Source organism: Gadus macrocephalus, chromosome 2, assembly GCF_031168955.1.
Source record: "Gadus macrocephalus chromosome 2, ASM3116895v1".
NCBI classification, from domain to species: domain Eukaryota; kingdom Metazoa; phylum Chordata; class Actinopteri; order Gadiformes; family Gadidae; genus Gadus; species Gadus macrocephalus.
In genome coordinates, this window is record NC_082383.1 from 20,113,884 (window position 1) to 20,127,241 (window position 13,358).

General features: G+C 49.1%; 1 protein-coding gene and 1 long non-coding RNA gene across 2 annotated transcripts in view; one reads left to right on the forward strand and one right to left on the reverse strand.

Moving 5' to 3' along the window:
* Window positions 1-13,358, reverse strand: part of LOC132452425 (uncharacterized) — a 256,155-nt gene that overhangs the window by 56,135 nt on the left and 186,662 nt on the right. The gene's annotated exons all lie outside the window — the stretch shown is intronic.
* Window positions 1,614-3,231, forward strand: nog1 (noggin 1). Its single transcript, XM_060044958.1, has one exon. The coding sequence runs from the start codon at window positions 2,181-2,183 to the stop codon at window positions 2,844-2,846; it is 666 nt and encodes a 221-aa protein (XP_059900941.1). The 5' UTR covers window positions 1,614-2,180; the 3' UTR covers window positions 2,847-3,231.

Below are 13,358 nucleotides of genomic sequence, written 5' to 3' on the forward strand. Positions count from 1 at the left end.
ATCTATCTATCTATCTATCTATCTATCTATCTATCTGTCTGTCTGTCTGTCTGTCTGTCTGTCTGTCTGTCTGTCTGTCTGTCTGTCTGTCTGTCTGTCTGTCTGTAGGTCTGTCTGTCTGTCTGTCTGTCTGTCTGTCTGTCTGTCTGTCTGTCTGTCTGTCTGTCTGTCTGTCTGTCAGTCTGTCTGTCTATCCGTCTATCCGTCTTCCGTCTATCCGTTTGTCTGTCTGTCTGTTTGTCTGTCTGTCTGTCTGTCTGTCTGTCTGTCTCTCTCTCTCTAGGCCTCCTTCCCTGGACCTCTCTCTCCCTGCCTAACGACATGTATCTCCCGCCCCTCTTCCTCCCCCCGGTCGGCAGCGTCTGCTCCGAGCTGAATGGTGAATGGCGATCAGAGCCCGGAGCTCAGCGCCGGAGCCAGCCGGCGTCTGCCCGGCCCGCGGCGCTGTGTGCCCAGGCCTCTCCCAGACGGTCTGTCATGGCTTCGGGGCCACTCAAGCGCCGTGGCCGTGATGTCATGCCTCTCTAAATAAAACCCCGGCCTCGGTGGAAGTGTACGCGGTCCGCTCGGCACGGAGCGGCTTGTTTGTTTGTGCGCGTGTCTGTGTTGATGTGTTTGTGTTTGTGTACGCTCTAGCTGCCAGCGTTTTGCGTTTTGTACATGCCAAGGGGTTGGCAGGGGTGGAGGTGGCGGAGGGGGGTTGGGTGGGGGTTGAGGGGGGGTGTGGGGGCGGGGGGGGGGGTGGTTGAGCAGACGAGGCAGACAAGACCACAGACTGTTCCATGCGTTGCGTGAGCTTGGAGGGCTGGAGCACCCATGTTCGAACTGTCACGCGTGTGTGAGCGATGGTTTATGATACGTGCCGCTCCAGATGAGAAAAAACAGAATGTTGACATTTTCCAGACTTCACCCGAAGTCATCATCCGAGTGCGGGGCCAATGAATGGTGTGGCAAAGTGCTTGTATGAATTAGCTCATTGAAAATGAAACAGAGATGCATTTATCTCAGGGCACGGCTAATGACTGATGCAGCAGCTGGCGAAGTTCTTCCATTAAAAAACAATTTTTTTTTAAGAATGATTCTCACAGCGGTTTTTTTTAGTTTAGACAGCTTTTTTAAAAATTTTGAGACTTTCCATGGCGGTGGCCTTAATGGGTGCTGTTTATTTGGGTGCCTCGTCGGCCAAGTTTATTGAGAAACATTCTGTTGGGTTACAGCGCCCTGAGGTTGCCCCACTACGGTTGGACACACAGGCAATGAATATTCCTCATTCCTAACGTAAACAGACGTTTGGAATGACGAGCCATTCTTGCCTGTAAACAGCTTTAATGGGCCTATAGGTTGTTATGGCAGAGAGACTTACAGCCGCGCTGCTCCACTGTTTGGTTTGGGATCAAAATGTTGGTGCACAGTGATTATTCGGTGGCTATGAAAAGGCCCAGAAAAAGACAGGCTAATTATCGCCCCCATTATAGCCAATCAGCGGGTAGGGGAGCTGAAAGGCCAACAGAGGGCGAACCTAACCCAAGACCTCGGACCGCTGGGCCCCGCCCACTTTTGGGGGCGGGGCGGAGGGAGATGGGGAGGAGGGAGGTGTCGAGGATCTCCTTGGACCCACTGACAATCAAAGGGGCACACACGTATTACATCACTAGTCGCGGAGAATAAAACGGTGCCTTCAGCTTTACGCACGCCGCTTTCTGCACGAGACAACGGGGCATCATGCCGGTTTTTGCACGCGAGGAGAACTTGATAAACACCGATTATAACTTGACTTGGTGACTTGTTTCGGAGCGCACGCACGCCTCGAATATTCACAAGTCCAACCCGCCGCTGGCACACGATAACTACGCACGATTAGAGGTCATCCTGCGATGCGGTTTCATTGCTGGGTCACAAATTCTAAACAAAGTATTTTAAATAGTTTAGTCAGGGCGGTTTTTCGACATGCGTCTCGGATGTATCATTCGCCACCCATCGTCCAGAACCGCTGGGAACGTTGACTGATCTAGACTGGGAACTCGACGGTGGACACATCCAACGCGTAATTACGCATAGATATTGAGCGAAACAAGCAACGCAACACGTATTTTGTACACTGCTGCTCTGGAGTTTGGCTGCGTTTATTATTTGATTGTACGTCTCCACTTGTTGGTGTTGGGAGTGAGCGGGACTGAGCCATGGATCAGTCACAGAACTTAGCGGCGGTGTGTCTGCTGGCGCTGTCTTTGGGTCTCCTGGTGGAGAGGGGGCTCTGTCAACACTACTACCTCCTCCGACCCATCCCCAGCGACAGTCTGCCCCTCGTGGGGCTCAAGGAGGACCCGGACCCCGTGTTCGACCCCCGGGAGAAGGACCTTAACGAGACCGAGCTGAGGAGCTCGTTGGGGGACTTTGACGGCCGATTTCTGTCCGTGTTGCCCCCGGAGGACAAGTTCACCGGCAACGAGGAGCTGGACGACTACGAGGTCCAGAAGCCCAGCGGGGTGATGCCCAAGGAGATCAAAGCCATGGATTTTGACGTGCAGTTCGGCAAGAAGCCCAAACCCAGTAAAAAGCTGAAGCGGAGGCTGCAGCAGTGGCTGTGGGCCTACTCCTTCTGCCCGGTGGTGTCCACCTGGAATGACCTGGGCAGCCGCTTCTGGCCCCGGTTCGTGCGGGTGGGCAGCTGCCTGAGCAAGAGGTCGTGCTCGGTGCCCGAGGGGATGGTGTGCAAACCGGCGGACTCCACGCACCTCACGTTGCTGCGGTGGCGGTGCGTGGCGCGTAAAGGGGGCCTGAAGTGCGCCTGGATCCCCGTGCAGTACCCCATCATCACGGAGTGCAAGTGCGCATGCTCGAACTGAACCCAAGCGAACCCCTCAGTGACTCTAACGCGTGATAATAAATGAAGCTATGTCAGTGATTTATTTTATTCATATGCACTTCCGAGTGTGGAATGTATTTTTTGTATATGATGTGCCATACAGTTGTCTATATATTGTCTTCCTGTACAAAGTGAGTATAATGTAACCGCAGAGTCTACTTTATTGGGTGTAGAGGTGGGGTTATGTGTTTTGTATTTATGGAGATATAGGCGCATAGGGGTCTGTTTTGGATGGACTGTTTGATCCACGCGTGTCATACCGTTTCTTTGCGTCAGCGACTTGTTGTTTCACCGTGTAAATTAAGAGTACAACTTATTTATTCTTTATATTCGTATAATAAAGAAGACACTGAAATGATTGAAAAGGCATGTTTTGATTCCGGTACTTTCTTTATTTAATCGATGAGCATCAGGTCACCTGCCAGGTGAAAGGTTTTGGAGAGGTTTTGTTGTCCCGATTTAACTCCGTGTAAGAATCTGTGTGAATCCCCCTCCTGCTTGTCGCCAGTAGGCCTGCTGCTGGTGTCCTTAGATGAATTAGGCCACACGATTATACTGATTATGAAATGCAGCGGCCACAGCGGCTCCAACACCTCGTCCAAGTGGCTTTAGTAAGATTACGCACCGTGGACAATAAGACGCGCGTAAAGATAACGCGTGTTAACCGGTCACAACACGTCCCCCTATCGCCTTATCAGCGTCCTTATCGAGGCTACACCGTCAGTCGATCATCAGGACATCTAACATGTCCTCACAGGGCCTGTTAAGGCTTATAAAGGGGCATGGCTGTGCTGGAGTGTTCTGGTGATAGTGGTGACTGAACGCGGTTCTCTCATCAGTCGTTCATCTCCAAACCCTATCACCACAACTCCGTCATTAACATCATCATCTTCAGAATCATTATCTTTTAATGGTTGTAATAATACCAACACAAAAACAACCCAAATTACTCATAATAATAATTATAAAATGAAACAAAAATAAATATTGATGACATATTAATTTAAGTAATTATGTAACTTTTATCTGACAAAAAAGATCTACAGCTAACTTATAAAGTTAACTGAAAAAGTTAACTTACTTTTTCTTTACCTTGCTGTGAGACAGACAGGACAGACCTAAAGTGTAGCTCACAAACAAACAAACACACACACACACACACACACACACACACACACACACACACACACACACACACACACACACACACACACACACACACACACACACACACAAACATACACACACACACACACACACACACACACACACACACACACACACACACACACACACACACACACACACACACACACACACACACACACAAACATACACACACACACACACACACACACACACACACACACATACATACACACGCACACACACACACTCACACACACACAGGCACACACACACACACACACACGCACACACACAGGCACACACACACACACGCACACACACAGGCACACACACACGCACACACACAGGCACACACACTCACACACACACATACAGAGGCCATTCAAAACAAAAAGCTTTTCTCCTTAAAGTTTCCAGTGTTTTGTCTGATTATCTCCTCCATAGTGGGGCTAGGGGGCTGGGGACCCCTCCCCCAGCCCCTCCATTATAGCTGGGCAGACTACTGGGCACCAGCCGCCCTCCTGCCCGGCTCCTCTGGTGCTGGGGACACCATAATGATACCACTTACACGCTGCGTTCTCAGGCTCGGGCTCAGCCCTCAGACAGGCTCCCTGGCTTCAGGGGCCGGGTCAGGAGGCCGGGTGAGGAGGCCGGGTGAGGAGGCCGGGTGAGGAGGCCGGGTGAGGAGGCCGGGTGAGGAGGCCGGGTGAGGAGGCGCTGCTGTCATTACCCCCGGACGGAGCGCCACGCTGCTCCATGTGGGATCCAATCAGGGGGCTTTCCTCCAATGGGCATTACTCTCAAGCGTATGTGTTTGTTTTAATAGGATGGGTCTTTTTTTTTAATCTGTGTGAGTGTGGAACGATTTTGATTCCTACAGTGTTTAAAATAAGACAATTGTTTGGTTTATTTGGAGTCAGACAGCAATGTTAACTTAATAAACAGAATAAGGGTCTAATTTTGTTAAGCATTTTGCTTTGAATCTTTCAGATTTTAAATTGTATTTACCATTAACTGACATTTACATTTTGAAAGTGTGTTTGTGTGTATGTATATGCGTGTGCGTGTGTGCGTGCGTGTGTGTCTGTCTCTCTTTTTGTGTGTTTGTCGTGAGAGTTCGTGTTTGCGTGAGTGTGTGTGTGCGTTCGCGCCAGCACATCTGTGTGTTTGTGTGTTTATATTAGTCTTAAATACTTCCCCCATCGTACACTGATAGTCAACACTCACTCCTCCAGAAAGTGAGACCAGCAGAACAGTGGAAACCGTCCAGTGTATTTATCAAAGCCTAACTCAAGCTGAATGTTATTTCAGGGTGACCGCCTCTCCTCCCATCCTCCAGAACAGCAGACTGGTCTGGATAGTGCGGTTAGGGTTGTGTGTGTTTGTGTGTGTATGTGTGTGAGTGTGTGTGTGTGTGTGTGTGTGTGTGTGTGTGTGTGTGTGTGTGTGTGTGTGTGTGTGTGTGTGTGTGTGTGTGTGTGTGTGTGTGTGTGTGTGTGTGTGTGTGTGTGTGTGTTTGGGTGTGTTGGGGGCTCCAGTGGGCTGATGGCCCACTTGCTATGCAGCTGCCAACGGAGAAAGCTGCACTTAACCATCCACACTGTACTTGGAGAAAGTGGGGAATCTGGATTGATTGCTCTGTGTCGTGCGTTTCTATGTCAAAACAAGTATATCGGTGGCACGGGCTAAACGTTTATTTAGGCTTTATTCAGGGTTTTATACTGTGTTTTTATTCTGAAAAGAAAAAAACATTTTTATTTTTCAGGAAAAAAACCCATGTGACAAGTCCCATTCTCACTAACAAGTCTGCCCTGAATAGTAAGATATATAAAAAATACTTTTTTATTTAAGCTTAAACTGTTACTTAAACTGTTCATTTTACTGTATGTAAAAGAATCTTGAGACAATGATATTCAAATCCCTCAATGTCATTAAGACCTCCAGTGGGAGATGGTCTTGATGTTCCTCCAGAACTCTGCTCTGGAAGACCACCGATGTTCCTCCAGTGCCCTACTCAGAAGAGTCTGACTGTTCCTCCAGAACCCGGCTCTGGAAGAGCACTGACTGCTCCACCACATGTTGCTCTCTGCCAGTAAAGAGCGGGCCACTCGATCCCCTCTGCATGGAGCAGTGAGCCCTTCCTCACCCGACGGCCCAGATATTCTGCGCTGTACTTTCTGTAACGTTCCTGGCTGCTAAAGTTCAGGCCTAATCCGCTCCTGGCTCCAACCTACTATCCCAGCCGACGCTGTATATTTATGCGGCAAACACATTTCTTTGCTGATTAAACTCCCTGAAACATTTGTGATATTCTCTTGATCAACGCTTATGGCCCGTTGTTCTTATTGCCAACAACAGCATCAAAGAGCGCGCTGTAATTCCGCGGTCAAACATTGGAGCATTTGTTTGTTTCTCCTGAGTAATTGTAATTGCTGGAGCGGACCTGTTCCTCAGCGTAGCCCGAGGCAGCGGCCGCTGAGCTGACTCAACGGTAGATGAAGTATGCGGGGCAGAACGCTCTCTCACTTAGTGGCTAGAGCAAATCCAATTCAATCCAGAGCAGTGTACAGTAAATCACAAGCACCCCAGGTTAAGCACACTCTTGTAGTTCTTATTTAGTCAGCGTAGTACTAACTTAACCGATTACTCATGCTATACTTGAAAACGATGAGGCGCTTTTGAAACGGTAAACCATGTATGAAGAACCCTAAAGGTAGATTCAGAGTAGGGCGGTTCTATATTCACGGTACAAGCAATGAGAATCATTCAAATGAGTTGGAGAAGATATGCCAAATATTTTGTTCTTATTTTATAGCATTACCCCACAAGACATATTTCATACGAGTCTCAAAGTTGAGTCTTTGTAAGTGCTATTTACCTGATATCCTGCTGTTTATTAAGAGAGGGAAATCTTGGATAGGTTTAAGGAGATTTTCTCGGATTTAATGACCTCAAAGTTCAAAGGTTTATGCACTTGTTTAGTTAGGAAAGGAGTTTAGTTAAGGGGCTTTTTCCTCAAATGGTTTGGATTGTGCCAAGCAGGGTAAAATTCATAACGAACAGTAATTGACGGTCAGTATGAGATGAATGGCAGAATTCAAAGGTTTCCAGGCTTCCTAAACAGGGTTCGTGTCGGGCTTTGCTGTCTTGCCAGAGACCGGCTTCAAAGCCCTCATGCATTTCTAAAATACTTTGGTCGGGATCAAAGTTAGAAAGGGTGTGGAAATACACATTTGTTTAAACTATTCATCAAAAGCATCAAAACTCATTTGATATCAGAGTCCTGTTTCTTCGTTCTGGTTGTTCAGAAGTAATATTTGATTTGACCCATGATGGATCTACTGGAGTAAACCAAAAGGCAGTTTTGGTTCAAAAAGCAGTTTTGGTTTACCCCAATCCTAATCCGTGAGGCATCAAATGCAAAAATGCAAAAATATGATTCAGGGTGTGTTCGATTTTTATCATTTTTGGGTCCTTTGCAGTCTTCCTGTGGTGTAGAAGATGTCTGGGGTTTAACATTCAGTTTCATGTTTCCTCTTCGTCTTCATCCAGGACTCTTGTGGAATCTCCACGACTAGAACCTAAAAGGTTCTTCTGCAATGGAGGAGAACCATCTCCCCTGGCCATGGACACCAGTACCAATGGTGTTTGTGTCCAGCTCAACTGGCATTAATATGTATGCACATGCATCATTGTAAGACACTTGAACCTTGTTAGATGGATGGAAACCGTCCCCCAAATGCATAGATATAAAACATACTTTACACAAATGTGTGCAATTATTTCTTCTTTCATGCAGCTTACATCAGAGTAAGAAGGGTGGTTAAATATTTCTGGTTGTGGGCCCCTTTCTCCTCTGGTGGTGATGGGATTTGGGGAAGGAGGAGGAGGAAGGGGAGGTGGAGGAAGAGGAGGAGGAGGAGGAAGAGGGGGAGGAGGAAGAGAAACTATGGTTTTAGTTTCCCATCGCTTGGTGCTTTCCCATCGCCCTTGACCGTGCTGTGGTGCTGCTGGACTTGAATGCATAGAAGGAGGCTGATGTTAATTTATGATTATTTCGGGGGGAATCTGGCCATGGTGAACGACGCTGGCTGGGTTTGATGGGCCGCGTGTGGGAGGACGCTGATATCCAGCCCTCATTAAATCAAACCTCGTCTGGTATGCAAGGTCATCGCTCCTTGGTCGTTCAGGAGGCGCCCTGTCCAAGTCATCGCTCGCCAGAGCCCTGTGGATTCTATCTATGTATTTGCTTGCATTTATGTGTATATATTTATTCATGGACGGTTCACATTCCTTCTTTCATTCTTCTTCCATTTATGCTAAAGTACAGGAACCTTAGAAGCCAATTGAGGATGTTTTCTATCTCTGCGGTATGAGGTCGGACTTGTTATTAGATCCATATTTCAGCGTTTACAGATTTCCGGACCTCCTCTGATCGAGTAGCTTTTCTCCATCCAAAGCGGGAACGCTAGATATGGTCGTAGCCGTAGGGTCATGGAAAAGTGTCGGGAAGCTTGATTTGTCCTTACATGTCCTGGCTGAGTTAAAGGATCAATTGTATCAGTTGAGCCAAACCTATGAACTGAATAGCCAAACAATTAGGTTCCAACTTATCAGCTACATGGTTCCTGTAACTTTATAATATACAATTCTTCTGCCCAGCATTTGTTTTGTTGATTAACATAATCTCTTATGTTGATTTAGTTAATTTAGGATATCTTGGATTAGTAGTCTCTCTGTGACAGCTTGTTTCCTCAAAACATTAGCTTGTTCAAGCTGCCTTTGAGCTCGTTTGAGTTCATCTATTTCAATCTTGACTCAACTTAATTGAAAGATAAAGCACAGACATGGCTGGTGGAAAACAACATGTTTGGTAGAAGGGAATCCACCCCAGCCCCCAGTTAACACCCAGCGCAGGAATTCACTGCAATTAACTCCAAGTGTTGCGTGTAAATATGAATGTTTGCGGTCTCAGCATGCAGCCCCCTTTGTCCTGCCTCTTGTGTTTGGATGGTCGCCATTCCATCTTTGTTGGCAGCACCTTACTATGATTTTCTCACAATCACTGGCGTGTGAGTGGCCTCCTCGACCCGCCTCCCCCGTTCCTCCCTAAACCTCCCCCCCCCCCCCCCCCAGCCCCTCAGTCTGGCTCCTCTCATGTTCAAGTTGACCCCCTTGGATTGTGAACATTGTTCCCATGCAGAGAGAGAGAGAGCTGGGGCTCAGCTCAGCTTGGCTCCACAACAGCACACACACCTTATCAAGATGGTAAACACGCCGTGGGGAACGGACGTTTCCCCTTCCCCGTCTCTCTCTCGTAGGGACAACCTCCAACTATCTACCTAGCCTGTTGTAGTCAGTCTTTTTCGGACGTTCACTATTTGTTGTTTGTGATCTCTCTCTGACCCTCCAGTATGTACATGTTTCACATCATGGACAATAACCTGTTGAACTCCCTTCATAAACAGACGCACGTTTGAAATCCAGGGCCTTGATAACGGCCGCCTTCGTCGAGTTGAATCAAAACATGTGATTTACTACGTTCTGAATCGTTGTGGATTTTCCAGTTTGGCTGGAAAACACAGGCTTTGTGTATATCTGGAACGTATTGCACATCACCCTAAAACCGCTTAACCCCGCGGGGATTTAATGAGCTCAGGGGCCAAGGGCGCCCTGGCCGGGCCGTGAGGTCAGCCGTCGCGGGAGGTTTCTGAGGCAGAGGTGAACGGAGGAAGCAATGCCTGACCCTCCAGGTGCCCAGCACTGAAGTATTAAGCCCGGTTTGGACCTGTTCGATACTCGTACGTCGTCGCAGTGCAGCGCCCGTGACCAAGTGGTTTGCTAAATCTTCAACGTTGGGGGAGCTCGGTCGTGTGTTCGCTGGGACATGACCGGGAGCTTCTTGTCTCGAACGTACATCTTTATGCACCGGTTGGCGTGAAGGAGAGTCTGACAGACCGTCTGAAAGGGGCCCTGACTGAGAGTTGTGTATCATTGGTTCAGGATTTGGATGAAGACCATGTTTCCCTGTCACACTGGCAACAAGTAAAATGCATGTCAACGCGTCTATATTGAGAATTATGCAATGTCATGTGATTATTTCGTCCCTTTGTTTCCCTGTACTAGAGTTAAACGTGTTTGAGTAGACATGAGTCCCCTAGTGGCGAAGACCAGTTTGTTTTTCAGATTTTCTTTACATATACGTTAACGGCATTTAGCAGACGCTTCTATCCGAAGCGTCTTACATTAAGTACACTTGTCAGGAGAAAGAGAAACAACAATATATCGCTTTGGATGCAGTAAGGATATTCATAGAAACAAGTGCCAAGCACTAACAATTTCAGGTCATTCAGATGTCTCTGTCTGCCTTTATAACATAATGAATACAGTGTGCAAGCAATCCTGTGTCTTTGTGCAAAAGTGAGAGAACATGTGTATTGTATCTGGTTTAATTGAATCAACCAACCCTGTGGAAAATTAAAACAAATATTCTAGTAATGTTTGCATCCTATTTGACTCCATGAAATAGCATTGACTTCCTTCAAATAATATATTTACCAGCATTCTTGAAATATTATATGCATCCTTGAAATGGAGGAGTTACTCTTAAAATCTCTTTTTTTTTAAAAAAGCCTCTTGAAATAATGCATTCAAGCCTCTTGAAATAATGTATTCATCCTTGAAAATCATCCAATCGTCCAGGATCATCTTTATTGGCTAACCCTGACATTTGTGAGAATAAGTTCTGTAAACACTTGTGTGTGTGTGTGTGTGTGTTTGTGTAAGTGTGTGTGTTTGTGTGTGTGTGTGTGTGTGTGTGTGTGTGTGTGTGTGTGTGTGTGTGTGTGTGTGTGTGTGTGTGTGTGTGTGTGTGTATGTGTGTGTGTGTGTGTGTGTGTGTGTGTGTGCGCTTGCGTGCATGTGTGGGTGTGTGTGTGTCGGTGTGCTTGACGTAACTTTCTGCCCAATGCAGTCTGCTTCCCTGTCCAAGTCTCCAATCCTCATTCCGGTCGAAACCCTTTGCGTCTGCGTTTGTGTTTGAAGTCGGACAAGTCGTCTCTCACACTCTCCGGCCGGTGTGTCTGGCGTATTTACAGACCAGCAGGTTGCTTTGTAACGTTTGGCTGTCGACCAGAAACCGAAAGTGTACCGCAACAACCTCAGAGCAGAGCCCAGACGACAGAGGGAAGAGAGGAAGACGAGGACCCTGTTCTAACAGCCTCAGGGTGGGGGAATCAGAGGTTGGCTTCATGGCCAAACTGCAGCCGGACTGACAGCAGGAAGCCAAACAAACCAATCAGAACCTCAAATAGAGGCTGGCTCTCAGACGGTGGGGGCAGAGATGGTGGAGGAGGAAGAGGACTCAGAGGAGGTGGCGGTGGAGAAAGTGGTGGAGGAGGAGAAGGTGGTGGTGGAAAAGAGAGGGGGTGGAGGAGGTGGAGGTGGTGGAGGAGGAGGAAGTTGTGAAATAGGTGCAAGTAGCGGAGGTGCTGGTGGAGTAGGAGGAAGTGATGGTGGAGGAGGAGGAAATCATTGAGGAGGGGGTTCAGGAGGAGAAAGCGGTGGAGGGGGTGGTGCAGGAGGAGGAGGGGGTGCAGGAGGAGGAAGTGGTGGTGGAGGAGGTGGGGCTGGAGGAGGTGGGGCTGGTGATGGTGAAGATGGTGGAGGAGGTGGTGGAGGAAGAGGAGGAGGAGATGAAGAAGGGCGGTGATAAGTAATGGGTAAACGTGGTCCCTTTACGCGAGGGGGATCGTCCCGTTCTGTCCAATCAGGGTGGAGGAAGCCCTGTTGGGCGTGCGGAGCCGGCTTTGGTCCAACAATTATTTTTAAACGTATGACGGGGACCCATCAAACTGAGAATGTTCTGGAGCCCCGGGGGAGTGGGTGGGGGGGGGGGGCAGGAGAATGGAAGGGCCCTTGGGGGTTATAAAGCAGGGCAGACCTTGTTGGTCCTGTAAACGTAATCTAAGTGTTAATTAAAGCCGGCGCCAGGGGCCAGTGGTTTACGGCCGGCCCCGCTGTCCCCGCTCTCGCTTTTGGATTTATTTTTTCCATGGTGAGAAAAATCACACTGGATGTTTAAAGGGACTTCCAGAGGGAAGGAGAGAACACCACTGAGGGGAGCCGTCCGTCCCGTATGTACACACGACGTGTGTCCCGTGACATGTGTGTGTCATCTTTACCTTTCCACTCAGCGTTTGTTTAGGCCCGTCGCTAGTTTTGGACAGACTTGTCGAATGTGGCGTTGCAGAGGTTTGTGTGTGTTGTGAGCGTTAAAAGTTAAGCGCTCGAAGTCAGATGATTTGCGGCTCAGCCACCGGTCAGGTCTGGGAAGGAACAGCCCTGAAGGGGGGGGGGGGGGGGGGTGGGAGGGGGTCCTGTTTGCCAAAGTCTCTTTAAGCCAATTAAGAGCAATAGTGGTGGATGTTTGTATTGGCCCCCTTCTCCTCTGGTGGGCATGGGGTTTGGGGGAGGAGGAGGAAGAGGAGGAGGAGGAGGAGGAGGAAGAGGACGTTAAGGAGGAGATGGAGGAGGTTGGGGAGGAGGAGATGGATAAAGAGGAGGTGGAGGAGAATGAGGAGGAGGAGATGGATAAAGAGGAGGTGGAGGAGAAGGGGGAGGAGGAGGAGGAGGAGGTGGAGGAAGAGGAGGAGGAGGAGGAAGAGGTGGAGGTGAAGGAGGAGGTGGAGGAGGAGGAGGAGGAGGAGGAGAAGGAGGAGGAGGAGGAGGAGGAGGAAGAGGAGGAGGAAGAGGTGGAGGTGAAGGAGGAGGTGGAGGAGGAGGAGGAGGAGGAGGAAGAGGTGGAGGTGAAAGAGGAGATGGAGGAGAAGGAGGAGGCTGGAGGAGGTTGGGAGGAGGAGGAGGAGGAGGAGGAAGAGGAGGAGGAGGAAGAGGTGGAGGTGAAGGAGGAGGTGGAGGAGGAGGAGAGAGGGGGGAGGAGGAGGAGGAGGAGGAGGAGGAGGAGGAGGAAGAGGTGGAGGTGAAAGAGGAGATGGAGGAGAAGGAGGAGGTGGAGGAGGTTGGGGAGGAGGAGGAGGAGGAGGAGGAGGAGGAGGAAGAGGAGGGGGAGTAGGAGAAGGAAGAGGGGGACTTGGAGGAGGAGGTGGAGGAAGGTAGGGAGGTTTAGGACTTTGCATGTTTACTTTCATTCCTGAGGGGAAGGGGCCGAGTGGCGGATGGGTGTGGCGGTCTTTGTGGTTGAGGTGGGGTTGGTAGTGGTCAGGGTTCGAGGATGGGGGGCTAGGGTGGGGTTGGTCTTGGTGGTTGAGGTGGTGGAGGAGGTGAGCTTGGAGGACGAGGGGCGAGGGGGAGGTCGTGGTTCGAGGGTGGCGGGGCTAGGGTG